A 10744-nucleotide genomic window follows, 5' to 3' on the forward strand; every position below is an offset into this window, starting at 1 on the left:
GGGGGTGGTGGTGGGGCTTCCTCAAGATCGGGGGGCGCAGGAGGCTTTGCCAGGCGCCTGGCGTCTGGCATCCCCATCTGCTCTCCCAAAGGGCCCGAGCGTGCTGGATTAGCACCGCCACACGCCCCTCCTCTGGCTTAATCGCCTCTAAAGCCCAGCGTCATCCAGCCTCATCCTCGGGCACCGGGGTTAGGCTTCACCATGGTTCAGCCCCCCGCGGCCTCTTCCTCAGAGCCAGGGAGGTCACTGGAAATGCGAATCTGAGCACGGCTCACCCCAACCCCTGGCCTGGTGCAGGCCCCTCAGTCAGCCCAGCTCCTGCTGCAGGGTCTGCACCTGCCGCCCCCAGCCCAACACCTCCACCCCAGCACTATGGTGGCACCTTCCTCTTTGGGGCTCTGCCCAGACCCCACCCGGCAGAGGGGCCTCCCGGCTCCACTGCCCGCAGCCTGTTGTATTTTGCCGGGAGCATAGTGCTGCCGGACGCTCCACTCTGTTGGAATTCATTTCTTTGCTCAGTGGCTCACCTGCTGGACACAGGGGTTTTGTCTCTGTCCCTTGCTGCATCCCATGATACCATTTCTTGAATAGTGAACTAATTAGTAAATGCAGTGGTATTCGGTGGTGATATGAAATAGAATTTTTAGCGTTGCACTATGCTAGTTTTGCTTTGTTTTTTAGATTTTGGGAACCAGTAGGACTTTGACATACATCCAAGAACATTCTGTGGTGGATCCAGTGGAAAAGAAAATGGAACTTTGTTCCACCAATGTAAGCAATGGCCTCAGATGAGAAAGGGGCTCAGTGTGTCTGGGTGGTGGCGCGTAAGGCCTTCGTTTAATTCTATTTCCAGCCCACCTTTGGCCTAGATGTTGATATTTTTCATAGAAAGGCTGAATTTATTTAGCAGTTTATCTTTTTATTCAAGTATAATAAGTATGTAGAAAAATGCACATAATGATGAATTGTCACAAAGAACACACCTCTTAACTAGCAGGCAGGTCAAGCAACAGAATTTGACCAGGCCCTGAGACCCCTTGGGCACCCCCCACAGGATAAGCGCTGTCTTGACAACCAGCAGACATTTTTGTTTTTTTAAAGATTGGGTCTTGCCCTGTCACCCATGCTGGAGTGCGGTGGTGTGGTCAATAGCTCAATGCAGCCTCACACTCCTGGGTTCAAGTGATCCTCCCGCCTCAGCCTCCCAGATAGCTGGGACCACAGGCACAGACCTCAGCCTCCCAGATAGCCACCACCCCTGGCTACTTTTTAAAAAAATTTTTTGTAGAGATGGGATCTCGCTGTTGCCCAGGCTGGTCTCGAACTCCTGGTCTCAAGTGATGCCTCCCAACCTGCTTTTTTCTTTTCTTTTCTTCTTTTTTTTTGAGACAGAGTCTCTCTCACCTAGGCTGGAGTGCAGTGGATCTCAGCTCCCTGCAACCTCCACCTCATGGGTTCAAGCGATTCTCCTGTCTCACCCTCCCAAGTAGCTGGGACTACAGGTGTGCACCACCAACAGGCATTTTTTTTTTTTTTCTGAAACGGAGTCTTGCCCTGTCACCCAGGCTGGAGTGCAGTGAAGCGATCTCGGCTCACTGCAGCCTCCGCCCCTGATTTCAAGCGATTGTCCTGCCTCAGCCTCCTGAGTAGCTGAGATTACAGCCGCATGCCACCACACCTGGCTAACTTTTGTATTTTTAGTAGAGATGGGGTTTCACCATGTTAGTCAGGCTGGTCTCGAACTCCTGACCTCGTGATCTGCCTCCCTTGGCCTCCCAGAGTGCTGGGATTATAGGTGTGAGCCACCGCTCCCTGCCCCTACAGGCATTTTTAAAGCTACTTCCCCACTTCATTCCTCTCTCACTTCTCTCAATTAAAAAAATGTATATTGGTCTAATGCAAATGCAAAGAACATGTTGGGGAATATGCATGGGCTAGGAAAATTATTTCATAAAATAATCCTTATTTTCAGCAAATATAGAAATGGGCTATGGTGGGTGAAGTCAGCCATGCCCTCATCTGGCCTCCTTTTCTGTCCCCAGTGCCACGGCTGGCTCTAGCCACCACTCATTTACTGGTTCTGCCAACAGTATCAAGTGCCTGCCAGGTACCCAGCACAGTGCTAAGGATGGGGAATGCAAGGATTAAAAGATATTCCCTCCTGACTGGCTCTGTCATCCCACGGTCGGCAGCTAAACAACCTGTGTAGGTGGCAGTGAGCAGGAGCCCCCCTAAGTGGCTGTGTGAAGGTAGGTGACAGGGAGCCTGGCAGGACTTCTCCAGACACACTGGCAGTGGGTGCTCTTGAGCCTTAGAGAGCCACAAACAGATGGTGTTGGAGACTAAGAGGGGAAGGTGGTGTGGGAGGGAGGAGGCTGGAGAGGGACAGGGACGAGACCACAGAAGAGGCAGAGGAGCTGGAGGTCGTTGTTGTGGTAAGAAGGTGCTGAGAGTTTGTTGCAGGAAGGTGAGGTAGCCGGGGTGTGTGTTGGGAAGAATACCTTGGCAGGCTTGTGGAGAGAGGGTGGGGGGGATGTTGGAACCTAAGCCAGGGAGACCAGTAGTCCGGGCAGGTAATTGTCCAGGTGAGAGGTAACAGAGGCCACCTGGTGCGAGACATGGCGAGTGAGGAACGGGAGGCTCATGGTGCAGCTCCACTCTCTGGTTAGGGCGCCAGGCTGAATGGTGGCCCATCAGGGACAGGTGTGAGAAGAGAGAGGTAAGCTTGCTTTGCACATCCCGAGTATGCAGCCCCTGCACAGCAGGCCCTGGAGTGTCCAGCCTGAAGCTGAAGGTTTGGCCAGCAGCGCTGCAGCGAGGGAGGGGCGACCTGGGCCCAGGGGCAGACAGGGCTGGTGGGCACAGTGGGTAGGGACAGGGCTGAGGAGCAGGTCATCCAGGCAGCCATATGCAAGTACCCGAACTGGTACCTGGGCAGCTCCCCATCTTCTCAGCATCTTGTGGGAGGCCCAGTGTTTGAAACAAAGTGGAGCTGCTCTGGGTCCCGCAGCTCCCCTGCCCCAACCCGAGGGCCTCAGGAGCTCCTATGAGCTTCTCAGGCGGCCGTGGGAGTAGCCCGCCAGGATGCTTGGTGCTGTCGGCCAGCCACACTCTGCCCAGCTGGGGGCACCTTCTGTAGAAGGCAGTGGGTGCGTCCCTGTGTGCTGAGATGAGGCTCTGAGCCACCTGCAGGATAGAGCCTAGCTCCTTAGTGTACTACCTGGACCTCTGCCAGTGTCCCTGGTCCTGCTGGCTCCTTGTCCCAGGCTGCACAAAATCACAGGAGCCTCAGTTGGGGCCCCCTGGCTATTCCTCACAGCTTATGTATTCTGTTCTCTCTGCTCCCAAAATCAGTATTTACTTACGAAATTCCACCTTATGCTTTCAGAAAATTCAGTTGTAGGTAAAAAGGAACAGTTTATGCTCCAGTGAAGTCTGATGGAAAGGAAACGGGGTTTGGAGCAAGCCATGTGCTTGCATCCTGAAGCCGTCGCTGGATGACCCGATGACTTGGGGATGCTATTTGCATTTTCTGAGTCTCACATTTCTCGTATAAAAAAGAAAAGAACAAACCTCAGAGAAGTAAGGTTTATGCAACACAGTGACTTGCATAAAATATTGCACATAAAATGACAACAGCTAATCAGAGTTTAATTCGTAATTGATATTGTTAGATATTTCTGTAGCATGAAATGCCCATACACGTGAGACTCTTGATAACCTGGCACTCAGTAGGAGAGAGATTTCCTACTAACCATTTGCACTGGGACAGTGAGGCTGGGGGAGGGATTCAGTGAGAGATGACTGAAAAAAATGAGTGTCACTACAGAAAGGTTAATTTGCTTTTCACTGCTTAAACTTTTTAAAACATGGTCTTTTATCAGAAGTGGCGTTTGAAGAAGAGGGTGAATTGGGTTAAACAATGAAGCAATTCTAGGGCTCTGTTGTCCAGTGTGGCAGCCACCAGAAACATGGCTATTTAATTTTAAGCTTTTTATGGCCGGCCCGGTGGCTCACGCCTGTAATCCCAGCACTTTGGGAGGCCGAGGCGGGCAGCTCACCTGACTTCTCTGAGGTCAGGAGTTTGAGACCAGCCTGGCCAACATGGCGAAACCCCATCTCTACTGTAAATAGATCGCACCATTGCACTCCAGCCTGGGCAACAAGAGTGAAACTCCGTCTGAAAAAAAAAAATTAAGCTAATTAGGATAAAATTAAATTAAAAATTCCATTCCTCAGTCACGTGAGCCACATTTCAGGGGTGCATTAGCTGCATGTGTTTGTGGCTACCACATCAGACAGCATGCATAGGACATTACTGTTACCACAGAAAATTCTGTTAGCGTGGCTCTAGAGCTCCAGTGTTTACATTGCTTTTGATAGAAAAGGTAGACTGGGTGCGGTGGCTCGTGCCTGTAATCCTAGCACTTTGGGAGGCCAAGGCAGGCGGATCACGATGTCAGGAGATCGAGACCATCCTGGCTAACACAGTGAAACCCCGTCTCTACTAAAAATACGGAAAAAAAAATCAGCCGGGTGTGGTGGCGGCGCCTGTAGTCCCAGCTACTCGGGAGGCTGAGGCAGGAGAATGGTGTGAACCCGGGAGGCAGAGCTTGCAGTGAGCCCAGATTGCGCCACTGCACTCCAGCCTGGGCAACAGAGTGACACTCCATCTCAAAAAAAAAAAAAAGTATAAATATTCATAGGGAGTTAGTCTGTTTATAGGAAGTGGTACTGGAGGAGAAAAGAACCCTGCAATCTCCATGTAGATTCAGAGTCTGTCCCATCCAGTCCTAGGAGACAGTGCTCCGTGGGCTGCCGTGGGTAGGTGAAAAGCTTTCTCTCACTTATATGAACACACAGGACTTTTTGTCCTTTTCTATAATACAACTTCTGATAGTTTTGGCAGCTTGACTGTACCTTGAAGGCCAGAGCCCTGCTCACGTGTGGAGTGGGACATGGGAAGAAGACAGATGACAGTTGCCAGAAGGAACAGCAAAGCCATGATTTGCTAGGACTTAATGTGGTCGTATCTCCTATGCCTAAAAGTTTCTTCTGTTCTGACCCCACTAAGTGCTAATTTTGGGATGGAAGAGTATGGGCAGGCAGTTTTGGGAGAAATGCAAGAGAAATACAATCTAAACCTTTTTTTCTTTTTAAGATCACACTCACAAATTTGGTGTCAGTTAATGAGAGGTTGGTGTACACACCTCATCCAGAGAACCCAGAAATGTGAGTCATCTCCTGTGGGACTGACACATTGAATGCCAAGGGTGAGGGCAGGGCAGACCCTCGTCTCTCTCAGGGCTGGTCAGCCCCTTTTCTTCTTGCTCTTTTGCAGGACCGTGCTCACACAAGAAGCCATCATTACCGTGAAGGGGATTAGCCTCGGTAGTTATTTGGAAAGTTTAATGGCCAACACGATATCATCCAATGCAAAGAAGGTATGTACCTCAATCCTAGAAGCCCTGCGTGTGCTCTAGTTGTTAAGTGCCAGATTAAGAAGATGACATTTTTAGTCTCATAAGTCTTCCTGGCTGGACATGTTGGCTCATGTCTGTAATCCTAGCACTTTGGGAGGCCAACGCAGGCGGACCGCTTGAGGCCAGGAATTCAAGACCAACCTGACCAACATGCTGAAACCCCATCTCTACTAAAAATACAAAAATTAGCTGGGCATGATGGCACACCTCTATAGTCCCAGCTACTCAGGAGTCTGAGACATGAGAATTGCTTGGAGCCATGAGGTGGAGGTTGCAGTAAGCTGAGCCACCACTGCACTCCAGTCTGGGTAACAGAATGAGACTCTGTCTAAAAAAAAATAATAAAAAATAATAAATAAATAAATAAAATCCAGAGTGCTGGGGCTCTCCATTTGTGCTGAGCTCATAATGCTACAGCATTTCAAAACTCGGGTCCGGAAAGGCTGACCCAGGTCTGAGGGAAGTGCATCTGTGAAAGCCAAGGGAGCCGTAAAGTTACTCTTCTCAGTAGAGAAAGTATGGGGTAAACCTGGAGCGTAAACCCAGCCAAGGCAACTACCACTTCGAAGAGCCCAAATGTCATAAGCTCAGTTACCAAAGCAAACTAACCCACAACATCAGAGATACCAGGTGTTAACAGTGTCAGGTAGGCTATTCAGGACTTAGAGTCATTTCCTATTTGATGGGCATTACGTGGCTTTGGCTGAACCTGTCCAGCAGTGATGCTTCCGTGGGGCCTGCCGCTGCCTTCATAGCTCTTCTCTGGCAGGATTTGGCAGTGAGCTTTGTGGAGGTGAGAGGAGAAAGGATGGATCCCAGGAGGGATCCATCCATGGCACTCCCTTTGTGTCTAGGGCACTGGAATGGAGGCAGAGATCGTTCTAGAAGTCCAGGTTGCCCTCCCCTCCAGCAGAGGTGATGGAAAGAGCTTGAATGTTTGGGAGGAAGATGTTCCTCACATTTAAAGGATGCCACTTGCCAGAGCAGGGCCTTTGCTTTTCACCTGGGCCCACCTGACAAGCTCATGTCTTCCCTTTGTCTGTCCCCCGTGCCCCTCCCTCTTTCTCTTCCCCCCTTTTTGGGGGTCAGAAGTGAGTCTTCATTTCTGGGATCAGTGGGTGATTCCTAAGGCTGTACTTCCCTTTCCAATGTCCTTCCGTGCTTAACTCGCCAACCAGTGGAAAACCATTTATGGCTTGCGTTTAGTCTCATCACCAACAGAAGAGCCTGTCTATCTAATTTTGTGGACTCCAGATGTGAGAAGTAGAGATTTGAGCAGCTTAGCTCAGTTCAGAGGAGGCAGGGCCGTGAAGGTCAAAGCGGGAGAGCTTTGTCCATGCTGGAGGAAGGAGCCCGGGTCTCATCCATCATTTCCAGTGCTTGGTTTAGGGCAGAAGCCCTAAATGTTTGCCAAACAAAATATTATAAGAGGAAGGGAATATTCAGTGAGGCCGCAGCTACCTTAGATCTTTTATGTGAAAAACTTGGGGTAAACTCAGTGAGGACAAATTGGCTTTCCTTTATTTCACTTTATTAGGGGTTGTGTTGAAGGCTTAGGAGAGAATCACTGCTTCCCCTAGCCCGGTGGGGAGAGGTGTTGTGCCTGGAAACAGCGGAGAGGCCTGAGGGCAGGTGCAGGGGATGGGGTTGGGGGTGTGTGGAGGTGTCGCCCTGGGCTTTCCTGGCCTCCCGGGGCAGCCTCAGCACTGGGATTTGGGAGGTGAGGGACAGGACTTGCTGTACTGAGCTAAGCGGGGCGCTGGTTTGCTAACACAGCAGTGACGCTTAGGCACTGTTTTCCTTCCCCTTTCTGAGCTGCAGGAACTGCCTGCCTGTGTGAAGATCACTTGGAAAGGTCACTGCTGTGTCTCCTTGTAACTGCAGTGCTTCCCTTCTGCAGTTTAGCCCGTGGACTTGTCCCTTGCTGTCTGCAGCGCGAGGCGGGAGGGCCCACTCAGTGCTGAAATCTTTGTGTTGCAGGGGTGGGCGGCTATCGAGTGGATAATCGAACACTCTGAAAGTGCTGTGAGCTAAGGAGGCCTGCGCCCGTGCTTGTGATAAATGGTGGTGAGTACAGTATTCACTCACCTAGGGGGGCCTTGCAGCCCCTTGTGACCCGTGTGCATGGTGCACATGGCGAGGGGAGGCCGGAAATATGCAGCTGCTAGTGGCTCTCCAGCCCAGAGCTCCTTAGTTTTCCACGGTGACGCAGAATCACTGGGTTCATCTTCTTTCTATTTCATTCCTTGCTTCGTGGCAGGATCTAGATTCCAAGGCCATTTCCTTTTAGCAGTGAAAGCCTTTTCTGGCATTTCCTTGAGCTTCACAAACATTGCTTGGCGTCCTGGGCCATCAGCGGCTGGACTTCTAATGGCCCTGCCCTGATGACCAGCGGCCACCAGGGCCTGCTCCCTCGGGAGGATGCGCCTCCTGCCAGAGGCTGCGCTGCGCTGCTCTGGGCCGCTCGTCCCCATCTGTCCCCCGCGTGTGTGGCTCCAGGGATCCTTAAGAACTTCGTGCTGATTTTGCTCGAGTCACTGAAGCCACGCTTTGCTCTCCTTGAACCCGAGCCAGGGGGCGGCCTTGGGCCTCGCCTCCTTCGTGGCCGTACCCTGGGTTCAGCGCCTGTAGGGCGCTCCCTTGCCTGGCGGCCTGTGTCTGTGTGGTGTGTGGTGTGTGGTGAGTATATATGTGTGTGTGGTGAGTGCGGTATGTGGAGTGTGCATGGTATGTATATAAGTGTATGTGGTGTGGTGTGTGTATGCCGTGTGTGTGGTGTGCATGTGCTGTGTGTGGCGTGTTGTATTTTCTGTGTGTACTATGTGTGTTGTATGTATATATGTGGTGTGTGTGTGTGGTGTGTGTGTATGCTGTGTGTGATGTGTATATATGTGTGTGTGGTATGTGGGATGTGTGTGGTGTGAAGTGTGTGCTGTGTGTGATGTGTATATGTGTGGTGTGTGTGTGCTCTGTGTATGTGATGTGTATATGTGTGTGGTATGTGTCGTGTGTGCATGTTTGTATGATGTGCATATGTGTGATTTGTGTGTGCTGTTATGTGATGTGTATGTGTGGTGCGTGTGCATTTGTGTATGCTGTGCATGTGTGTGATGTGTATTGTGTGCTGTGTGTGCTGTGGGTGATGTGTGCATGTCTGTATGATGTGCATGTGTGTAATATGTGTGATGTGTATGTGTGTGGTGTGTGCATGTGTGTAAGATATGCATGTGTGTGATGTGTGTGTGTGGTGTGTCATGAGTGTGGTTTGTGTCTTGAGTGTGGTGTGTGGTGCGCCGTCTGCCCCTCTGCGAGCTGACCCCGTTGTCTCCGCAGATGCTTCCCAGAAGAAAGGAAAGAAGCAGGTGAGGAGGTGAGGAGAGGACGAGCAAGGACCGGACGGAAGAGCGCGTCTGGCTGCGAGGGCGCGCAGGGCCGGGGAGGAGGATCGGGCTGGACTCATCGCGGGTCGCAGGTGACCCCGGGACTGGACGTCCCTCCCCTCATGAGCGTGCAACAGGGAGCAGCCCCAGCCAGCCCCGCCGCCGCCGTCTGCGTGGATGGAGGGCGCGAGGCCTTTGCCCATGTCCCTTGGGGTGGCGCCCATCACCTTGCCTGCCATGGTGGCCCAGGCCCTTCTCTCCCAGCAGGTGGCCCGTGCCGCCCCCGCCCGCCCGCGCTGTCCTCCACTCAGGCCCGTCCACAGACGCTGGGGGGTGTGCCGCCCTCCGGCCTTTCCCCCACCCCCGCCTTTGCTGGCCTCCGGCGGGCTCTCACTGTGGGGCTCACGGGGCCTGGGGCCGTGGCTTTCTTCTTGGCGCCCAAATGCCTTTCCTCGAGTGGCTAAGCCTCCCCTGACGAGGCTTCTCACGCGGGGAGAGGGCTGGGGTCCAGGGGTCTCCGGGCCTTTTCTGCAGGCTGTGCCGGCTCCCTCCAGCCTGCCCCTGCCCTGGGGACATCCTGTGCCCAGGCTGGAGGCCCCGCCTCGCTGCTGGCCAGCCTCACCTGCTGGGGCTGGAGGCCTTGGATCCCTCACAGCATCCGAGGTTTGAGTTCCTGTTTTTCTCCTTGCAGGGACAACGCCAAAGTTCTTTTTCCCACCATGTTTAAATCAAAGTTGTTTAAAACAACATTAATTTAAAAAAATATATAAAAGCAACCCATGCTTATGGTTAAAAAAGAAAGTACAGGAGTCTGGAGTCCGTTGGAGGGTAAAGGACTCCCGCGCTGCCAGTGGCTCTTTTTCGCAAAGCCTGCCGGAAGTTTTCTGTGCTTATGAAAGTGTGTGTGTGGCCTTTCTCTTCCCTTCCTTTATTAAACACAGATAGGCTCATGCTGGATAAGCCGTTTCGTGTCTGTCTGTTTTCTGCGTTTAAGCAGCGTCATCTTGAGTGGAGCTGTGCGGCCCCCGCCTCCCTGGTCCCGAAGGCAGCGGGGCCTCTGGCCAGGGTGCCGGTGCGCGGTCCCTGTGCCGCCTTCCCCGGGACGCAGGGCCCTTGAGCGGCCCCTCTTGCTCCCGCAGCAGCTCTGTAATGTCCCAGTGGGAATGGTCTAGAACTTGTCAACCTGGTGGTTCTGCTGTAGACGGAAACAAGGAAACATGGGATCTGGAAACCGCCTCTGAAGCAGGGTTGGAGAGAAAGGGTCGCACACTGGCTGGGGCACGCAGAGGTCCCTGCATATTTGGGGGGTACGATCACATTTTTTAGGCGAAGACAGTTGTAAATGTCAGACTCCAGCCACTTCAAACCTTTGGTGACCAAAGTGGGGTAAAAACAAGCACCTGCGTGCGTTGTGGTTATTCTTATATATATATTACATATATGCACTATACATACATTTTAAGAAGTTTTTCTTGAGGTGGTCAGTTCTTAAACCGAGGAAGTAGTAGTAGTTGATTTTAATTAGTGTAAAGTTGTTCGTCCTCGTAACTTCTGTGTTGGTTGGAAATAGGTTCATTCTTTGTTTTGAAAAGGAGTCAAGCGCAGTGGTGAGAAGGGGAAGAGGAGACAGGCGGCTCCAGCCGCGACTGAACGGCAGCCAGAGGCCGCCCTGCCCCGCTGGCCGGAAATGGACTCAGGGCGGACGTGCAGCTCTGTCCGCGAAACGCGCATCTGCACGGAGGTGAGTGTGGTCTGAGCAAGCAGCAGGGAGCTCGCTTGGGAAAACTGCGCAGGGCTTGGCCTCCGGGGCCCAGCGGTGTTTGTGGGGCGCCGCGCCCCGCACTGGGAAGAAACGCCCCCTCGGGCGGCCTTTTGCTCCCG

The 10744-nt window shown here is 52.5% G+C and overlaps 1 protein-coding gene across 1 annotated transcript in view; it reads left to right on the forward strand.

The window, feature by feature from the left end:
* The window catches only part of SLMO1 (slowmo homolog 1 (Drosophila)), a 53414-nt gene extending 44269 nt beyond the window's left edge, over positions 1-9145 (forward strand). Inside the window, exons 5-9 of the mRNA XM_011985549.1 lie at positions 682-771; positions 5162-5232; positions 5342-5444; positions 7464-7547; positions 8817-9145. Coding sequence (XP_011840939.1) covers positions 682-771; positions 5162-5232; positions 5342-5444; positions 7464-7517 — 318 coding nt within the window. The 3' untranslated portion in view covers positions 7518-7547; positions 8817-9145. The remainder of the gene's footprint in view (positions 1-681; positions 772-5161; positions 5233-5341; positions 5445-7463; positions 7548-8816) is intronic.
* Positions 9146-10744: the final 1599 nt, after the last annotated feature.

The sequence above is a fragment of the Mandrillus leucophaeus genome, unplaced genomic scaffold, assembly GCF_000951045.1.
Source record: "Mandrillus leucophaeus isolate KB7577 unplaced genomic scaffold, Mleu.le_1.0 Scaffold286, whole genome shotgun sequence".
NCBI lineage: Eukaryota > Metazoa > Chordata > Mammalia > Primates > Cercopithecidae > Mandrillus > Mandrillus leucophaeus.